Source organism: Dendroctonus ponderosae, unplaced genomic scaffold, assembly GCF_020466585.1.
Source record: "Dendroctonus ponderosae isolate FM_Combo_2020 unplaced genomic scaffold, Dpon_F_20191213v2 Dpon_F_20191213_3, whole genome shotgun sequence".
NCBI classification, from domain to species: Eukaryota; Metazoa; Arthropoda; class Insecta; order Coleoptera; family Curculionidae; genus Dendroctonus; species Dendroctonus ponderosae.
This window is the reverse complement of record NW_026018508.1, coordinates 4,967,121-4,989,808: the sequence shown is the minus strand read 5'-3', so window position 1 is coordinate 4,989,808 and position 22,688 is coordinate 4,967,121. Positions and strand designations below refer to the sequence as shown.

General features: G+C 30.7%; 1 protein-coding gene across 1 annotated transcript in view; it reads right to left on the bottom strand.

Annotated features, from left to right (window-relative positions):
- LOC109540336 overlaps window positions 1-22,688 on the bottom strand; it is an 84,567-nt gene that overhangs the window by 10,379 nt on the left and 51,500 nt on the right. Inside the window, exon 2 of the mRNA XM_019908684.2 lies at window positions 20,860-21,006. Within this exon, the coding sequence (XP_019764243.1) occupies window positions 20,860-21,006 (147 nt within the window). The remainder of the gene's footprint in view (window positions 1-20,859; window positions 21,007-22,688) is intronic.

Below are 22,688 nucleotides of genomic sequence, written 5' to 3'. Positions count from 1 at the left end.
AGTCTTGTCTCCTCATAAAAAGTAGTAATGGGATCACTCTTTGCCTATTTGGATAAGTTTTATAGATAAATTTAGTGGTAACTCTTGAAAAATTACTGGAGCAACATCATGTAGAAAGAATACCGTCTTTCTGATTTAAAGAAGAATGTAGAGTAGTAGAAAAAAACGTTCTCCTAAAATGCTCAGTACTTCTCACAGTTCAAATTCCCGTCAAAAAATGGTGGTCCAATAACTCCATTATTAATTATTCCAGCTCAAAGATTTGTGGAGAATTTTCTCTAAAAATCGATGGCAGGGCGATAAAAATGTAGATTCTTCACACAAAATGGTTCTTGAAAAACTATTCATTTGATCGTTCTACCATTCACAAAGCCGAACCCTTTTACTGGTTGGAAATGGATAAGAGTGCAGTCAATTTCCTGCAAAATCTTTCTTTGTCCAGTAAGTCCAGACATTCTACTTAGTACTAGAATTATTTGGAAAAACCTGTTATGGATAAGAGTGCAGAAGCAATTTTGGTGTAAACGTTAGAAAGTACAAGATTCTCTTTGTCGATTTAGGTAAGCATAACTTATTTATCATTATTTCTAGCAAAAGCAAGTTTTCTAGTTCAAATCATATCTTTATTCTCTGTGGCATTTTACTGTGGACATTTTCTGGTTGTACTCTGCTTAAGTTGACCGTTACAGGGATATTTCAATTTACATCACGCAAAATATATAATTTTTAAACACCTACTTTCCTCACACTCAAAGTATTTTCAAATTGCTTCAAAACAGTTTGGAACAAAAACATAAAATCACAATTTTTAGCAAAATAATATTGAAAAATTGCCATGTTTAATTTGATTTTAACACTGACCATTTCGAAAACGTTCTATAGTTTTACCCTACCAGAACAATTTGACACCACAAACACCCTTTGTAGCAATAGAATTACACTCTTTAGCTTGAATTGCTCAAAGTTTTGATGCCGTTTTTCCATTAATTCAAAACATTACAACTTGTAATTAACGACTATTAACATGTAACAGTAACATTTGCACTAAACGCAACTTTTCTTGTTTTGTTTTCTTGTTTGCTTTACAATTTGACTTTCCGGTATTCTAATCATTTCATAGCCGTTAAGCTAAAGGTTTACTGTGTCGTCCGTTTGACCGTCTTAAAAAGGAAGTGTTCATTCAATCTAATGAACTATAACGTCTTAAGATAAAACAATGACCACTTTGGGTTAATTCGAACACGAGTCAGGATGTCGGTCATTAGAAAACTAGAGAGAGCTTTTCGAAATAATTGACTTGCTTGGTACGTTTTGAGCTATTAGTGAAAATAGGAATAGTGCATAATATTTGATTTTGAAAATTAAATATTTTATCGTGTTCGAATACGTTGAAGTGAGATACATGAAAGTAACAATATTTATTACTTAAGGTAATAAAATAAAGAACTAATCAAAAGGCAGTACAAATAGCATATTTTTTGATGTCAAGATCGAGTACCACTGTTGCAGCACAATTAAACCAATTGACTGATTGATTTTTTAGCTTTTTAGTGAATCAGCATATCATTTAGAATAATTTACAAGGATGGAACATTTAAGAATTGAAAATTCTCTTACCAAAATATCATTTGTTCTCAAATGCTCATTTGGTCGGTTTCTTATAAATAACAATGCTTATTTTTACCAATAATCAAAATCTTTACTGGAACTCGAATCGTTACTCAGAACTATGCACATTTACTAAACATTAATGTAAATTAAACTTTAAGTTTCAAGTTATTTTTTTATTTGATCTGCAAGTTGCAACGGAATATTTAACTCAAGCTTAAAATTCCAACTTTGAACCGAAACTATGAAAACTGTATCGCACAAATCGCCTGAAAATACTTAAAATGTAAATGTCCAATGCAATATTTCGACTTGAAATTTTCGATTTGATTTGAGCCTGATATAGCAATGTTAAATTTGGAATTGCAGTTCGAAAAATTCACATTAAGTTGCTACTTTTCATTTTAAGCCCGACATTCTAATTTTTGTCAAGTATTAACTCTCATTTTTAGTTTGGGCAATTTAAATTGGAAATTTCCGCTGCACATTTTCAATTTAAATTCAATTTTTATTCATGAAACATCAACCTACAAACTCGGAAAATCTTGTTTTACTCCAGATTTCGGTCCAACCTAAAATCACCCCACTTTGCACCCGAATTTTTCATCTAAAATACGAACTATATATATATTAAAAATTATATTCATATATATTCAAATATTCAAATCAAAATTCGAAAGTATAGCGCAAGTAATTAAAAACTCCCCATTTCAACTTCAGCGAAAGCTATTTGGACTAAAAACGGATTTACACATAACAAGAATTCTTTGCGTTGCAACATTTAACTGGAATTTTGCAATAAAGTTGTTATTTTACAATCGAAACTGATTGATTTAAATTTCAGTAGGATGAAGTTCGGGTTTAAGTTTGCGATTTAAATTTAAATCGTGAAAATTCGTCTTTAAACTTCCAAATTCAAAATACAACGTGTTTAATTGAATTGTGCATTTGAGATTCGAAAGCTCAACACAAGTTGTGATAGAATTTACATTTTAAACTCAAAATTCGCCTTTAAAGTTGAAACATTTGTCATACAGAATTCGATTGTATTCGCAATTTGTATTCGAAAACGTCGACTTTAACTTTAAATTGTTGACTTTGGACTACAAAGTGAATAATTTATTACTTTTACATACAATCTGGACTTTTGACAAATATTGAAAAGTTTACCAACATAATTTACATTTTAACTCTCACTTTAGGGTTTGACTTTGAGCTGAAACTTGCGATACAAAGCTGTTTTTCGAATCTGAATCTTTTTGAAATTGTCTCGAAATCCTTCTGAAAATGTCGACTTTGAATCTAATGTTTTGACTTGAAAGAAAACCCTTTCTTGCAAATGTGAACATATAACTCGAATTTAAAAACAAAAATTGTGACTACACTCAAATAAAAACCGTATTTTACATACTCCTTTTTAACTCCGGTAGTTTGACTTTAGGACTTATAACTCAACATTTTAACATTAACTTTTACGCTTTATGTTATAACTGATCTGCCTACGCTCTTAACTTAATTATGCACTTTAACGTTGCATTTTTTTACTGTAAATTGTGACTTAAATGATGACTTTGAGTTTTGATTTTAAACTGAGAAAAACTCTCAAGTTTGAAATAATTGACTCAGATCTGAGAGTTCGATTGAACGGAGAACTTACATTTAAGTTTCTGAAATGCATTTCCGATTTAAATTCAAAAGCTTCCCCTTTAGCTTTGACTTGAAAATACTGATTTTAAGCGATATTTTTGAAAACGAAATGTTAAAAAAAAGTGCGACCTTATTAAGGTGGCGTTATACCATTTTTTCTATTCTTGCTAACTAAGACGAAAAAACATGAATTTGTAACATTTTTTTTACAATCAACACAACATTACAATTTGCTTAGAATTACTGAGAACACAACCAAGGTCTGAGGCTCATCATCCATGCATGAACCGAAAGAAAATGTATCAGGTGTGCCCCATCGGCTGCTCACAGTACACGTGCGGAGAACACAAATGCCTATTTCCGGACCTGAGTATCAAGTTTCTGCGTTTTATGAACACCCTCAAAATCAGAACCCCCCTATTAGTCTACATCCGATGTTCGGTTTGCATTAAAACGTTAAACGGCTGTTATTTTAAAAGCTCAACTTACATGCAGATTTTTTTTAATTATTTATGCACAGTCAAAATAAAAAAAAAATAAAAATATAAATCAGCTGCCTGCATCCTTTCAGGCAAATAAATGAGAGCCAATCTGTTGTTTCGTTCCATTAAGAAAAAATTGAAAATGATATGATCAAACCCACATTTTCCTACTTTTCTATTTTAAATGTGTTAAAATGCGTTTCATCTTTTAAATTCTAATTTCATAGATTCATGTGGAATCGCGAATGAATCGCTTTAAAACAGCATTTCACCTGAAAAGTGAAAAAAGGACTTACTGCACTTGGGGGTTGGTAGGATGGTAAATCTTAATGAGTCATAATATTGAGAATTATATGTAGAATCACACTGGTATTGAGCGAAAACAGTGACTTAAATGGTCAATAAAAATAAATTAGACACTTAAAAATCAACAATAAACTACAAACTTAAAATTTTTTTGAAGTTCTGTTTGTAATGCTGTTTTCCTGTTTTGAGTTTCAAACCAAGAATTTTTGAGTTTCAAACCAAGAAATTTAATTTTCAAATATTTCCAAACCCAACAATTAGTAACATAAAAACAAAAATTATGGAAAGGAGGCAATAGGAATTGACACCAAATAATAAAGAAAAATCGTGCAAGAATTTAAACCTAAGTAAAAACTCAAGGAAATCGCACATTTTGACAATATGGATGCAGGACAAACTGAAAATAGACTGCATAAAAATAATTTAAGAGTTCAAGGTTCATTAAAATAATTTTCTTTAGTCGAATTACCTTGCACCATGTGCGTGCCATAAAAACAAAAACTAACAGCTGAGGGGTAGGGCGTCTAACAGAAGACAGGATGTAAGATCCCCTTGTTTTGTGTTGAGCACGGGCGAAATCTGGGCTACATTTAGCTGAAGGATACCCTTTCTTGTAAGTGTTTGTAGGTCTTGTGTAGGTAAAGAATAGGCAATGGTAATTTAATAACAAAGTTCTAGTATTTTGCAACTGGACCTCAACTGCAATGTTAAAAACACAAGCTATTTTCTTCACTATTAGGTTTAGAATTAAACAAAAAATTGCATTTTTTACCATATTTTCATCCATTTTTCAAGTTCATTCAGCTTCATCTACAATGTGACTAGCTGAGCTTTTGTAGATAAATTTTGTTGATTTTTTAACATATACTTTAGTAAATTTACCAATAAGATCAATTGCCAATTAATTGTGTGCGCAATGCAGATTTATGTACATATGTTTCATAAAAATGTCGCAGAAATGTATATGTTGTATGGGCCAACTTCTTTGCTTTAAACAAAAAAGTTTGAAATACATACTTGGCAATCTGAATACAATAAATGTTTAGTTTTCCCTTCATCATAAATTTTTTTCCCGAATTTTTTCGCGAACAATTTTTTTAGAACACGTTTTTCCTTTTCTAAATTAATTTATCAAAGTTCTCGACATTGATGCTTTTAATTTGGATATTAAAAATCTTGCATACTTAAATGCAAATTGATACACGGTGTCTTTACATGTATCTTTACATTACTGCAACAATAAAACGATCTAAGAAATAACGTTTTTTATTGTAATATTGGGATAATGTTATAACGGCTGTGAATGAATTCTGTTGTGGATTTGCTCCCAAGTTAGGGCTGGATTAATTATGAATTAAAATGCGCATGAAGCACGTGTTTCTTAGCGAACACACTGTATATTGAGGCTTTTGATACTGACTCTTTCGTAAAATGTAGCATGCCCAATGTATTAATGCTAATTCCAATGCTTTTTCAGAGCATCATGCTAGAAATGGACACTTAGTATTAATCCTAGACTTGGTACATCTCAGGAGAGAAGTGAATTTTAGGAGGTAAAGGTTAGCGTAAAGGTAAAAGAAATAAGCAGATGGAGATTTTTTCATTCCAATTAATAGAGCTTTTCTAGAACTAAGTTTGGTCTGCGACTTGAATTTGAGACACCCAGTATCAATTTGTATTACTTTAAAATACACTAGACGTTAATATCTACGACTTTTGTATTTAATGTTTTCCGAAATTGCAAATTAGATGTAGAAAAGGGGCGGCCAAACTTCAATCAATAACCAACCCTGTATGTATATAAAATACGTTTTATTATGTTGTTATCTTGAGCGCTGCAAGTTTCAACGCGTTTTTTTACCGTTTGTTTATCAAGAATCGCATATTTGTGATCAATAGGGTTTGCTTTTCTTTTCTGGTTTGGCGAGTTTTTGGCGTCTAATGCGAGCGGATACTTATTAGTTGATCATTTCGCGTGATTTATTGTAAGTGTTTTACAGATTTTGGTCTGGTTTCCGTGAGTGTTAGTAAAAATTGCAAATTAGTGCTTCAATTTTGCGGTACGGAATCGAACTTAATTGGATAGGGACGACTTTTCTGCAATGAATCGGTCAGTTTTCTGCTTTATTTCTTTTTAATCTCATAATAGCGTCAAAATCAGAATTTAGTCTGCAATTTTGCAATAGTTATTTCAAATAAAACATAAAATACTAAGTAAAATAATTACTAAATAAACGGTCTTCAAAATTAACAAATTGATAATTATTGTGCAATCATATTTAGATTTATTTCATCTTTATCATTCGTTACAGGTGAGTCGAATTAACTACTTTCCAAAAGCCGCATACATGGTGAGTAGCATTTATTTGATTTTTCATTGCGTAATCGATGTCCATTTGGTCTTTCCTTACATAATATTCTCACGGAAACGCATGAAACAAATTGTTACCTAAATTAAGAGAAACTTGAGATTTCAGGTGTGTAGTATTGAAATTTAATCGAGGAATGTAAAGGAATCTGAGAACTTGCGTCGGCATGATCTGTTTTTTTTGGGGGGTAAAACGCTGCTTTTGGAAAATTACCTGATAAATTGATGCCTCTGGTACAAGCCTAATTGTAGTTGGTTTGTAGCAACCTTTGATTGCTTGGTATATAATTCAAATATGAAAATGGTGCAAATTAAAAACGCTGTCGTTCTGTAAAAGCCAAATTTTTTTTGGGTGACTCAAACTGCTAAAGTATAGAAAATGATATGCATTTTATAAAAATCTACACCTATGATCAAGTTAGTTAAATTCCCATTGTTAGTCAAAAATTGTCATTAATATTTAGGCAATAACATTTTAAAATCGTCTCATAAATGTATATGTATTTGTTAATTGAACTTTCATACATCGTCATATTTTTTAAATTAAATTTGAAAGAATATCACAATATTGTAATATCCAGGATAAAGTGCATCTTTTTATTTAATATTTTTCATATACGAGTATCATCAATTATTACTTATATTTCTCATAAGGTTGCACACTTTTTACAGTTCAACATAATTTCTTGCACAATGTCCAAAATTATACAGGATGTCCCGTAAGCACATGATCAATGCGATATTCTTTGCATTAAAAGAAGACGATTTGACCTAACTTTTATTAACATAAAATATCTTGCTCCTCTGCTATTGATTGTCAAAGTTGTTCAAAAAACTTATCATTTCTGAAATATCGGGAGAATGGTACGATGTATTTTAGTGAAACTCGCTGTGCATTTGCTCGTATGTAAGACTCATATTCTGATGAAACAATCGAGCTCATCCGTTTTGGACAAGACATTGAGCGTCGTGGTACAAAAACTAAAAGAACTTTTTATTTGGTGGATGGAATCAATTCATATTTTTTTGGTTGATGGACTAATCATTTTGTCACAATTTCGTGCTCTTTGTAAAATCTTGTAGCATTCATAGTTTTTGCGAAACATTTTTTTCTGTTTTCTTGCCACTTAGAAAGAGCACAAAATTGTGAATAAATGATTAGTGCATCAACCAAAAAAAAAATGAATTGATTCCATCCACCAAATAAAAAGTTCTGGTAGTCTTTGTACCACGACACTCAAGAATTCACCACTTGTCCCAAACGGCTGAACTCAATTGTTTCATCAAAGTATGAGTCTTACATAAGAACAAATTCACAGCAAGTTTCAGCAAAATACATAGTACCATTCTCCCGATATTTCAAAAAATATATTTTTTTGAAGAACTTTGACCATCAATAGAAGAGGAGCCAGACATTTTTTGTTAATAAAAGTTAGGTCAGATCGTCTTCTTTTGATCCAAAGAATATCGCAGTACCCTTTTGATGATGTGCTTACGGGACACCCTGTATCAAACTTTTTAAAGGGGCTACAAAAGCAACCGAATAAATGTTTAATTAAGTATGTACATATTATAGTATTTTTAATTTGAATAAATATTTTAGATACCTACACTTATTACACCGTTCATCAATCGTCACATCCTGGTCTTTCAAATCAAAATAAAAGGAAAACCAATCAAAATATAATTGCTTTTGTTCACATAATTTAAATATTGTTTATGCTCGCTTATTCAGCTTGTTGTTGCTAACTATTTTCTGATTGCAATTTTTGTATCTCCAGATTCCTATTATAGACTAACTGCAATGCCTGCAATTTTTTTCGAAGAAATATTTGGGAAATATCTTAATATTAATTAATTTAAGAAAAACATCAACACTGAGATGTTTTTGATTATTGCGCACCCGATTGTGAACGCATTGAGTATGATTTGTAATTTGCGTATATTAATTAAAAGCGCACATTTTCTGCAGTGCGATTCTTCTGCTCTGTTGCGTCTAGAAAAATGGTAGAGTAAGGTTTTCGCTCTTCTGATACATGCTTTTCCGTGAAAATGGCTTCTGACTTCTAGTTTTTTAATTTTAAGTTTCTGTAATGTATGTATTGTTTCTACACTTTCGTATTGAGTTAGTAGATACCAAAACCGCCCCTACTCCAAAGTACGGAATATAAAACAATCACTAAAAATATCTTTGAGAAAAATTGATGCTGAATTTGTAAGCAACTTTTTATAACTGCCAATAATAAACAAATATAATTAGATTCCTGATTGAGTCACATACCGCTGTGTATTTATCATTTACTTTTACTTGATCTAGGACGGTAATCTAAAGCAGAATGTGAATTTTACTATTATGTTCGATCGCTTATATCCTGTATTAATATATCTGGAGGATGTCGCTTAATTAAGGAATTCGATGCACTCTCACTTCATTCTCCAAACGGGAGAAATAACGGATAAAAAAACCAAAAGAATTATTCTTGAGAAACAAGATAAGTTTCAGTTGCGCCCATAAACGTTTCTCGTTATGGCTTGACAACCGGGAATCGATTTAATTCAGCTTCTAAGAAGACATGTATGAAATCTAATGTCGAAGCTTTCCCCATTTTTTAATGGTAATAAAACACCAGCTAGGAATAGTTGTAAACTGACTGACTTGTAGCGTCGCTTTCAAGCTGTAAAACATTGTATTTGTTTATTTAAACTTTTTATAACTGCAAATAGCCAAGAAATGCAGCGTTTGAATTCTGCGTCGCATCTTATCTACCTTGAGTCCTTAGTACCTGATGAATTAGTCTAATTAAATATTCAAAGGTTGAACAAATAGCCACCATCTTCTTATAAACTTGCTGACAAATACTTATCTGAATCTTGAATATTCTATTTCATAAATATAACTACTAGTTTTTGGAACTCTCTTATGCAATCTGCCCGGTTGTACATCAGAAACACATAATATGGAATTTAATTAGGATGACCTCGATTCATTTTATTTGTATTGGCTAGAAGAATAATTTTAAAGTACCAAAACATTCTTTTTTCTTTGATATTGCATGACAATACAAATTTAAGAGGAACATATGGATGCAACCGGGCGGCGCTATTTTTAGGAGCTTCAAACGCATTTTTAGTAAACACTTTTTATGCTTTGACTGAGACAGCTCAAATTTAAATTTATCTTTTACTGTCAATGAAAAACCGTATGGTAAAATCAGAACTTCACAGTACATAACAATAATGATAATTTGATATTTAGCCTTATGCAAAATGCGGAAATTTAACTAGGATTTTCTACAAAATTTGTGATCTAATTATTTTCTATGTATAATGATGATGATATCAAAGAAAATTATTGAACAATAATAAAAATATGTAATAATAATATAACTAATTAACTGAGTTTATGATTTCGTTTTAATACATTTAATTTTTATGAACGTTGCTGAAACGAAAAATGTGGAAGTCTCGAAAATTAGTTCGTTCTCTTTCATTAATCACTCAAATGCGCTTTTGATTGAACATGATCAAGGTTTAACAACGCTTAATTTGGCTTTTTATACCGACTAATCTGAAGATTTAATTATATGAGCCCAATCAATTGTAATTGGCAGTTGCCTAGTATGATAGTTTACAAGAAGAAAAGAAAAGAAAATCGAATGAAGATATTGAAGAAAACTTATTATTACATATTATTACTCTAATAATTTTGAATTACTGGCCATTACACACTTGGAGGATATTTTAAGTAGTCAATTTCAGCTTAAATATACCTACGCCGCTAACACAGCCGCGTTTTAGATAAAATTATTATTGGACTCAAGGTCACTCTTTACAACAGGAAATAAAAATGAATAATCTAGTTTTTACACGTGTTTTGATATTTTTATTTATCAAATCTCTTATTGAAATGATTTCGATATTTGCTTTCCGCAAAAGCTGTTTATCAATGGAATGCCAAGTTTTTTGAAAAATTGGTTTGAGCATTGCGAGTATTTCACGTTACCCGAGTGTAAATAAATAAATTTACTTGCTAAATTAAGCGGGTTTACGATTTGACTATTTAATAATTGCACCCACCCACCAACAGACATTATTTTGTTTTAAATTCTCTCTCTTATAAAGTATTTTTGATAAACAATTTTTTGTTTCTTCATATAAGAAGTTACTAATTTAAGATTTTTTATGTATTCGTGTACTAAATTCTTGCGTTATTCTGAAAGCTTTACGTTAGTGCTGCGTGGTTTGCTATTGCGAATCAGAAATAGTACATCAGCAATTTCAATCACAGTTCCATATTTTATTTCCACATAATCTGTTGTAATGCTAAAAATTTAAATTGCAATGAAAAGCTAACATTTACATGTAGAAAGAACTATCACGTCAAGCTGGACAAAAGTTATTATTGATTTATATATTTTTTTCATATACATATATTTAAATTACGCCATTTAATCTTATAATATTTTATACGCTATAATTTCAAGAGAAATTGCAACAATGAACAATTTCCAAAATTATTAAGAATATCAAAAACAAATTTCAAATTACAACTTGGAATAATACCCGGATTTGATGACACCGGTTGGCTTTATTATTTAGTCATTTTTTGAGAATTAGAACGAGAATCAAAGTGATGAGATGATATTAGTGACATTGAAAATGTAAACTTATCAAAAATAAATATATTTACATACTATATTCTGGCTTTTCAATACTAATAATTTAATATAAATTGTATGATTAGTTATTTTACCAAATGAATTTTATTTTTATGAAAGTTAATTGAATTTTGTAAATGTAATGTCAGCTTTTGTTGCCTATAATTCGGCTTTCCCAAATTTCGCTGAAATTAATTACATGATGGTTTTTTGTTGTGAACTTAACAAGAAATGCAAGTTTACTTGATTAATGCAATTCAACTGTAACGAGAGCCAATGTGAAAGTAGATTCCGTAGAGTGAGTGAGCATTTAAAGAATTTAGCGACATTTTGCACTCTTTTGCGACGTTAATCGTATACTATTATACATTAATACCATTTTTTTACATCTTGTAGGAATAACATTAATGACTAGACACTAGACCTCTCGAATAATAAAAACTGGAATATTTCATTAATTAGACTCAATTGATTATTTTAAAAAATACAAAAATATTGAATGTCTTAAACCAATGCGAGTGCTCCGGATTTCAAAAATTAGAAAATAAACTAAAATATGTAATGAAAAAAATGAAGAGTGTATTTTTATAGAGGTGATGAGAAATTTATATATTTTATACCTGATAAGATTAAAGGTGATTGACACCAGCCGAGAAAAAAACGTAATTTGCAAATATTTATTATACATTCAATACAAGGTAAACTTACTTTGACTATTGATAATTTCCTAGCCATTGTATGGCCCGTTTATTTGATTTATTTTAACAACTGTACCATTTATTGTATTTCATTAAAATGATGTTATATTATGTATCTGGCTGTATGGAGATTGTTATAGTTTCTTGTATAAAGTTTCAAAGTACAGCATTAAAAGCAATACACAAAGAAATAAATAAAGATTGATAATTTCCACATTTCGAACGGCTGCGTGTACTCAATTGAAGACACCGTAATTCCTAAATTTAACACCTACTTGCCATACTTGAACTACATTTTTTATTTCTATAACCAACTAGCCACAATTGTGACTTAGATTCGGTCATTTTAAACGCCAAATTATTTCTCTATCACTTAGTCAATCGAACAATTTTTCAACTCAGTTTCCTTTTTAAAAAAGTAATTTTAAAACCGTTTGTTGCTGGCATTGTCTTGGAAATTTTCAAGCATAATAAAAAATATATACAGTATATGATCTTATAAATGCCATTTAGATTTCTCAAGTACTTATTCATGTTTCATTCAAAACATTTATGTTAGTTTAAAATTTATTTTGCTATTCAAGCAGAAAAGTATCTCAAACAATATGTGGGATAATTCACGTACGTGATGGTATTTTAAAGAAAGTAAATTAGGTTTTACTTTGAAGGTACCTAGGTTATGAAAAGAGCTAGAAATATTTGTTAACTTTTCTGGCAGAATTTTTTTTGCAATTATCCCATAACCAACTGTCCAGTATGTTTCATTGTAATTTCCAACCCACATCACACACAATAAAATATGATTTAAAATTTTTGGCAAAATGGATTTTCACGAAAATTCTGAGCGTTTTGTTACTCAAAAGAAAATATTTAGAACCCCTTAATTTCTGGTGGAATATTGAAGTTATATATTTTTAAATAGAATGTCCGACTTTTAATACTTTATTTTATGCGGATTCTTTGCTAAATATGTGTCCGATTAATGCCAATGTTTCAAATCACTTCAGCTGTTATTATAACGACTTCTTTCAGTATTTTTGCTTTCGATTTTAACAAAAATTATTACAAAATTATGGCTGAACCTTTTTCATCTGGATTTTTCACAAAAGACATATTTTCATTTTATAAAATTTCCAAACGAGGAGCAGAGCATTTGTTTGTTTTTGTACTGATTTTATTATTATATGTATATAGCATTTTAAGCATTTCGTAGTAAGGACAAGGAAAACTACAGTACAGTGGCAAAAAAGGAATATCGTGAATAATTTGAAAATTTGCATATTATTTCTGGTTCTTAAGTTGAGATTGTCTAACTACACTTCGCAAAACATTTGCAATAGGAAATAAAATCAATCAAATAACTCTATTCAGATTTTATTTGAAAATATCACTCTTGGAATGGCTTTTTAGAGCAAACAGAACGTAGTTGAAAACCGGCGGCTTTATTTCTGTGTTATATAAACCTTTACCATTTTTTGGAATGATGTTCTCATAAAAATAGTGCGATTTTGACTTACAGAAAAATAATGCAGGCGTTATATTAAATTATCTCCCACCCGCATGTAGCGAAACATGGATAAATCGAACGATTATTTGCCTCTTTAATCTGATTAACTAGTAAGTTTTGAAATGTTGAAAGTTTTCCGTTTACATGCATAAAAGTATATACATTTATATATGCAAAACCTGTGACATGAAATCACCCTATATATACATCTGTATAAATCAATTCACACATGTTATGGAGGCGGACTGGCACCCTCTAGGGTTTTACTTCATCCATTTAAATGTTGGTTTGTCGATAATCTGTTGTGTGAAAGTCATTATGAGCAATTTCACATTGTGACCAAATGGCAAATATACTTCCTGAATCTGCAAACCTTAAATAACAGACGAGTTTAGAATTCTATAGACCCGTTTTAAAGAAGATGCTTAGATCAATATTGTGCCTGTGATCCCTTCCTGTCCGCACATCAATTGCCATTCTGATTTATGCGAAAATCCATTTGGCTTTGGTGAAACACACATTTGCCTGGACGTTGCTTATACCTATTGCCCTTTTGTAGAGTGCTAATTAAATCTTGTCAACATTTTTATTATTATTAGGTTTTTGAACAAAATACATCAGCTAGCTGAAATAAGCTCGTCGGGTTTGTAGTTTTGAGCAACTTTTTCCTTTAATTTTAATTTAGTGTATTTAGTTCCTCAGCAAATATCTTGATGATTCACATCGTCAGAACAAACATGGGATTTCGGTATTTTTCCTACAATAACTTTACTTTTCGATAATTGTTGACATTATTATATGACTAAAGGTTGAGTTTGGGATCTGCATCTTTTCCACTTCACTTTATTATTTCGTCCTTTGCAAATTAATAAGTTTTTTCACTGGAACCACTATATGTTTTATCAATAGATGATACCTTTGAATAGAGACGTTCAAAAAATCTGTTGATGCAGATTTTTAAAAACTCAATTTGGTTTTATCAAAAAGTTTTATATAGTTAATTTATTAAATTCTTATATCATTAATAAACATTTTCTAACGAGAATGCGGTTTATTGTAGAAAAAAACTATGGCTCTCAATATTTGCATAAAACATCTCTTTTTCTCTCAACAGAAATTGACCTGAAATTTGGCACAAAAAATCCAGCTCCTCATTATCTAGGACGAAAGGGCGAAAATGAACAAAATATGAGTAAGCTTCAGTTTAACTAAAGGAATTCCAAACTAAACCTTATAAAAATTCAATTAAAATCACATTTTTTGTTGAAATAACCGATAAGTACCATATTAGGCGTTTCAAAAGCTACATTTTGGTAAAAAACTGTGAAATGTGGAAACGCTTCGGCCCCTAAGGGAGCTTAAATAATATAAGAAGCTGGGTTAGAAAACTTCAGAATTGAATCACCCATTTTTTGCATTATTGAAAAGAAATTGGGGTTTCATGGGAACTTTGCCCCTAAACGAGCCCTTAAATTAATTAACGTATATGTATATGTTAGAAACGATTCAAATATGCTCCGATGATGCAGTGAAAAATTCAAAATTTTCATTGACGAAATGTCAAAGCTCAGGTTGAAAGTCATAAACATTTTTAGAAAGAAGGGAATAAAAGTAAATCGAAAATGTTAATGTATTTTAACAGCTTTAAATAATCAGTTAAATTGGGTTCAACTGATTATTCACCGTTTAATCACCAGCTAGAATAAGGAAAAGTGTTTGAAAGAATTGAAGAAGGATACTTAAGTTTTTCAGTGAAACATGTGAAAATACCTAAAAAAATCAGAAACCTTTTCGTCTCTAACACGCGACAAGCCAAAATCTGAATTATTTAATTTTCCAAAGATGTTCGTTCGACATTTTAGTTCATTTTCAATTATTTTGTTTTAAAAACCGATATTTTACGAGGAAGATGTTTTTTGCTAAATTGATACCAGTAAGCGCGGAAACCTACTGAAATAAGAATCTGAAGAATGTAACCAATGTAGAAATTTGCAGTTTTTGCAATATTGCGAAATTTTTATTTGCGTACTGTAATTTAACGTTGCTGCCTGCTTTATAACTTTGTTAAACAGCGTTGTTAACTTCCCATAATCAATACTTTCGACAATCTTTCATCATTGGTGGGATCATTAAATGGGACCAACTTCCGCGAATACTTTCTATCACTATTACGTGGTTTACACCCACTTTCGTTTGTCTATCAATTTATCTTGGCATTCGATAAATTTCTGATAATTAATCAATTGTCTTTGTCTCGCTGTTATCATCTGGCGATGCTTCCCAAAAAAAAACGAAGAAACAGGTGCATCTTCAGCGAGAGTTATTGTTACAATTCAGTGTGTGAAGGACGAACTAGGGGTCGACGCAATATGCAGCAGCTACCAGATGCCACTTGACACCATGAGAATATCCGATGGGAATTATTCTTTGGCTTCTTCCTTTCCTTTCGAGTAACATCTTTTCTATACGGCGAATCGCTGGGAATTGGAGGATGAACGAAGGATATGAACCAACAATGGTTGATCTCACATTCTTCGGAATTAGCGGAGCAGCAAGAAGATGATGTGCGATTTGACTTGGGTGCTCATGCAATTCATGTAATATGAGTCGGGAAATTGTGGAAAAATATATTACTTGAAGTGACAATTTTCGAGGTGACCACGATTTTTGCAAGCGCGAGAATGTTTTAATCGGGATTGAAACTGGCTCATTTTAAACATTTCTGCAAGGTTTCATTGCATCATTTTTATTCAGTATGTGTATTTGGCTGGTTTTTGCATTTTTTTTGAATTTTGAGAAATCGATGGGAGTAAATTATTTAAAAAATAGATAAATATGCTAAACTTTCCAAGATAATTTATCAAATAAACCCAAAGATGATCAAAGTGATCGAAGCTATTGATGTTTTGGCATTTATTAGAAATTCTTACATTTTAAGAATTCCAGTACATTTCAATTTTGAAAGTTCATGTTGATTTCACAAACGTTTCCTTCATTTTTATTAGTCAGCTTTCTTTCAGTAGCCCTCAGGTTGTAGATTTCCTGGTCATTTTCAAAGAGCGGATGTTTTCACCCTCGCTATCAATTTTATTTGATGCGATCAAGTCTAAGTTTTGTCTATTTATTTGATAAGTCGGTGTTATTGGATAATAGTTTCCGGTTCGTTGATCTAATTTATTGTTGTAATTGTTAACGATTGGTCTCTAAAATACCTTTGATAGTTTCTGAATGGAAAACAAGTGACTTATCAGCGCATTTGGACTTCGTTCATAAATAATTAGTTTTGTCGGTTTTTATAAATCGGCTCTAAAATTCTGAGTTTTAAATAAGGTCGTGCATGCAATGTGAGCTAGAGGTATTGGATCTAAAACACACTTCAAAAAATCCAAAAAATAATCATTACTAAGTAAAAGAATAAGGTTTTTCCACAATATAATGATAAAAAGTTTTCCATGTGGTTCCAATTTTCGGAGACATACTGTATATGGAGTAGTACTTGTATGCAGTCTAAAACTGTTTTACTTGCCAGTCTGGTTAAAGTTACATTTTTAATTTTAATGTTTGCTTCCATAAACTGATAGAATTCCAGAATTTGATTAAACTAAAACAATGTTATGTTGTGTTATTCAAAACATATTACTGTTAAACGTGTTAACTGTTAACTTTGAACACAAAAATAATTTAATTTCGCATGTTAAATTTAAATTGATATACCTGCCACATTGGAAGAGCCTTTCTTGCAAATAAATGGTAATTTTGTAAAAATCTGAACTTTCCCCCTGTTTAAAGTCCGTATATAAACTAAAAGAGATCTATGGAAAAGTCTTTATGTATTAAAAAATTAACATTTTACTTGGGAAGAACCACAAACAAACTGGGTGAAAAAAATAAACAATCTTTTTAGGAGCAAGCGCTTAATTGAACTAAAGGAACAAGCCAAAGCGACAATAGAAGTAACAAATCATTTAAAAGTCTGAGGTTTTAAAGCGAATGACTGATGGAATATTAACTTTTCTTTAAAGCTCGTTGTGGGACACATATACAAAATTAATAAGAACTACCCGACAGGTTGAAAAAAATTTAACATTAAAAGTCCGTGTTGTTACCGATATAATCGCCGCAAATTTAAAAGTGTTTAACTCAAGTGACTAGTTAAATAATTAAGAACATTTTCAACGTATTTTATTTAATTTGATAAACTACTTGTTTTACGCATTTTTACTCTCAAAGAGTTTACTATCACCTTGGCAATTTTGCTGTTGAACATTTTATAGACAGTTCACAAACACAATAAACTCAAAGAACATAAAAGTTCGCATGATTAAATACGCAAGTAAACTAAATATTTCATTTTATTTGCATTACGACGTTTCAACATTTCATACAATGCAATAAAGAGATCAAAGACTCACTTTAACAAATAAAAGGTGTGGCGTTCAAAGGCAAATAGATCCTGATTCGAGGAATATAATTATATTTCAATGTGTGTTAATGTCACCAAAACCATGCATGTTTCTTCAATTAAAAAGCAAATCGTTCCACTAGTCACCATCATTTTCAGCGTTCCGGTAATTTACACACCACAATATTATGCTTGCAGACAAACATATATAAAGTAGTAGATCAGATTTAAAGAGTTGGTTTTTGTAAACCATTATTATATTTGTTCTCAATTCGGCTGTGTTTATGCATTACTATCCAGCAGAAAGGCCAATTAGTCAGACAAAATAATTCCTTAAAAACGTGGTGGCATAGAACAGTTAGTAAGCCAAAAGCAACAATAACGCTATGATTAACATTACATTATGAGAGCTATTATGAAGAAAAAAACTGGCGTCACATGCGTGAGAATTTTATGGTATTTTCCCGTGGAATTAGGTTGCCTTGTAAGGCCGGTCGAAGGCCTCACTGTTTTTCTTCTCTTAATTCAGCTGCATAAGACTTTATGACAATTTCTTGAAAATGGACATAGAAAAAACTCCATCAGATTACTTACTACACAAGTACTGACAAGCAACAATTGACTTAATAGTTTCAGTACTTATTAATGAGTATTTCCACCAGATAAAAGTTGATTCGATAACCACATTTTAAAGATATGAATAGTAGTTTGGCAAACGTAATGTTTGTTTCACATAATTTTCATACTTAATAGTAGGTACACACATATGGGGCAAATAAGAATATAAATTATTAAAAAATATATATTAAATGGAACTTCCGACCAAGTAAATTTTTGAAATACAGGATGTTAGCAATGATTAAGGCTACTTTATGACTGGCAAGATAATTGTTTCAAGTTGCCACTAGCATTGATTGTGGGGTCGAGCGGAATTATTTGCCCTTTGCTTCTACGCCACTGAAGAAAAGTGCGGATTTGAAGGCAGATTTCGCAAGGACCATGTTTTTTTCACAAAAAAATGTACTCTTAGTGAAAATCTATAATGTGAGCCGTTTGAGAGAAAAAAAATGCATGATGAGATTTGCGTGATGAGAAACATGAGTTAAAAATAAAAAAATAACACAACGAGAGGAAGTGTGAGGAAAATTCATTCTGAAGAAGTGACTGCAGATATAGAAAAACTAACACATAAAACCTTGTTGTCCGGAAGTTTTTATTTTGCCTTTTTTGTATTTATACTTAAGTTGTATGTATATTCTTGTACATTTGAATTTAGTATCGGAAATTATGGATCTCATAAATATCATTTCAATATACGGTTTTGAAGTTGTGCCTAATTTTCCTACCAAACAGATCTTTGTAAACAACGAATATTTGAAAAACCCGTAATCTAAATTACGATTCCAGTGTACAGAACGTCAATTATAAATAAAATAATTTTCTTAAATGTAAACATGTTCGATCAGAATTGTGTTCCAAGCTACATCCCTGTAATACGCATATGGATAAGGTTTTCATCATTGATTTCACATTTGAAATATTCTTTATTCTATTGAATTGAAACCAGAAAATATTAATAAAAAAATTACAGGAAAAAAGTGATTGCGATGTGTTTACAAGAAAACACACAAATAAATCAAAGCTTAAAATTGACACGGTTTCTTAATTGATTTTATATGAAACTTCCGGACACTTTGAAAACGTGATTTCAGCTGATAATTTATATTCTTTTTTGGCATTTTTATGCACTCCTACTATTTTGAATCCCCTCTTGSCTCCAAACAAAAGGCACAGCGCATAAAATCAGGCAATTCTGCAGGTCATTCAATGGGATCATAACGTACAAACCACTTGCCTTGCTTAATATTTCTGAATATKTCTGTGTAMRAATATGAAGTTTTTGTTAAAAAATCCACAGTTTTCATTAAAAKATGCAGTTGTTTTTCTACATTTGTGGTTTTAGACAATTTTCAGTTCAAATTGAGACCATAAAATGTAAATATAAAATAAAATGTGYAATGTCTTGACTAACCCGGATAGTACGTATGCGTCTTTACAACCTTGCTTGGTCTGAATTGCTGACAAAGCTGAGCTTTTTAAGTTATAATAMTTCATCTGACATCGGATTGCTTGAAAAAACTTAGTCAAATGACATTCATTCAAAMCTAGATACATAAATTTATACCAGATTCSATCCAGGAATAATGTATATAAATAAACAGATAATTTGATTAACAAAAAGGACCACTTTAAGCCAGAGTCATCATGTAATCAAAAAATACAGCATAATGTTTTATAAAACTCGCTTTAACCGTAATATTGAATCAAACTTTTGTTGCTTCCATATCTTCAAATGATCACCTTATTTTCTTAAATACAATTTTATTAAATTTCATTCATAAATAGATGGCCTGGAACCTTTGAAACCGACTGATTACAAAGCGATAATTTAAGTGAAATTAAATATTTGTTTCGCATATATCCAAATATTATTATCCTCATTTGTTTTAGTATTGACGCCCTTTTGTGTGAATCAACTTTGATTAGCTTTTAGTGATTTTTGGAATCCAATACAAGTCATTGACCATATAGGGAAGTACAGTATAATTTCAGCATTACATTTTCCTATTTACAAATTCTTGGTCAAGAGATACTATCGTGGAATGTTGAGCTGTAGTTGGAAATTAATCGCTTTTCTTGATTAATGTAAGCGATTCATATTAACTCAAGTTCACAACTGTTATTACACCATCTCATATTTACTAAGTCAGATATTTTAAATAATTAAGTTCTGGTTAACGTTTGTTGAATAATTAATTAGCGCCTGTTATCGTTATGAAAATTTGATGTTAAACATCTGCCACTTATTGGAAGGTTCACATTTTTCCTATAACTTCAATATGATTATAACGCTGGATTTAAGGAAACTATAAGATAWTTAACGATAGATAGATGGAGTMATSGGTTTSCATTTCGCATGTTTGAATATGAAGAGTTTAGAAAAAGCCAAACGCTGGAAAACGACGATTTCTCGTTTCAAACTTTCYTAAAATAGWAAGGCGTATTTATCTTTATTTTCCCAKCGTTTCGAAAGCATTSAATACGCAAAATCCTTCTTCTTTTTCTACTGCAATGTTTAACTGATTTTTCAAGTAAAATTCTTGATTATAAAAGTATCGTTACCTGAAGAGAAGACTCATTCAACGATGAGTAACTGGATGACCTACTTCCTAACGGCTCAGGGCTGAGACTACCGTAGGAAGTTGTAGAACTAAGCGACACTGTATCAGCTCTGCTCCGATATGGAGAAAGCTGCACGTGTTTCATCATCTGAAATTGAAAAAAAATCGGAATGAATCTAATGTTTATTCAAGCAGTTTGCATGTAATTATGCATTATGCGTAATAGAAATTATAAAGATGAACTTGAGGAAGGGCAGGTCTATTATGCATGACACGATGCAAATTATCGCGATGACTGAATACATTTGAATATCCTGTTGCTTGAAGGATTATTCTGAACTCTGTTTACACAATTACTGTATGAACATTGGTTGATTAGCTAAATAAGATAAAGGCTAAAATGTGGCGACTTCATAGGCAGGAAGGCGAGAAGGTGTCTCCTAAAGCTTCAAAGTAAAGCTGCTACTTAATGTTCAAGAAGCACGAGAAATGAGTATGGTTTTTATCAAATGTTGACCTTAATTGAAGATTTTTATCGTTCGAAAATTCAAATAAAAGGGAATTTTTTTTGCGGTTTTAGCGGTTGAATAGTTTTTGGAATAAGGAAAAATGCTCTGCTTTCGGCAGCATGAGCTGTTAATTGCAAATTTGCTTATCTTTTTAAAATAACGTTTTTGCTCTACATTTTTAGATCCGGAATTTTTAGAACTGCAACAAAAGTCCTGATTTTCCTTATTCAAACTTTTAACCAAGTTATTGTATTTTCAATTCAACTGAGCATTATTCAAATGCGCTGTATAATAGCAAACTTGAAATTACATCAGCATTTGGTGTTTTCTTTCAAAAATAAACATTCAAAGGGCAATTTCGAATCAATACGTTTAAGCAGATTTGTATATTAATAAAACCACATACATAATTAATTATTTACTTATGTTGTATTATAAATGAGTTTACTTTGAATTCTTCTACTAAAAGAAAATGCATAAAAAATGTTTGTAGAGAAGTGAAAATATGCTTTCTTATGATTATTAACTTATTCGTAATTATTTGTTTTTCACTGCGATATTATTTAACTTGTCATTTACTATGTGAAAACTTGTTTACGTGATTATAACTACTATATTAATAATTGGAATACAGTTTGTGGAATCAATGGAAATAAAATTAGATTTTTATGTAGATATAAGTCCATCTTTTTAAATTTTAGCAGATATTTGAAAAACTTTTATAGATACAGAGTAAAATGTTTAGTCTAATCTCTTATCGCGTGAGTTGCTTCTTTTTTAGTGTTTTTTATTAGGTTGATGTGGTTTGATTCAAAAATAATTGCCGTAATTTTAAAATATAATATAATTTACTATATAATTAATTTTGAATGAGTCCGTTGCTGAGACATTTGCTGATTCAAAATATATATTTTATGCAATGGTCTGAAGAAAACATTTTTTTTTATTCATTCAGAGACCCGAAACACCAAAAGCTTTAAAACTTTAGTCGTTCAATAAACCGAATTGTATTTGATAAAATMTAAACTCAGGTTTACAACTTTWACAAYTACAATTGATGCKAAAAACTAAACTCACTCAAAATCCACAAATTGYAAATAAATCGTTTAAAAGCTGAAGTGCAGTTAATAAAATTTCAAATATTTATRAAAGATGTGCGATAAACTCTTTACGGTTTAAGCTTGACTTCACTAACTTCATTTTTCAAAAAAATATTGTCTCTRCGTCAAACTTCGGTTTTGGAACGTCTGTTTGCATTCTGAATAACGGGACTGTTTTTCTAACAATAACCAAATTTCTCAAGTTTTTAAACCGTCGATGG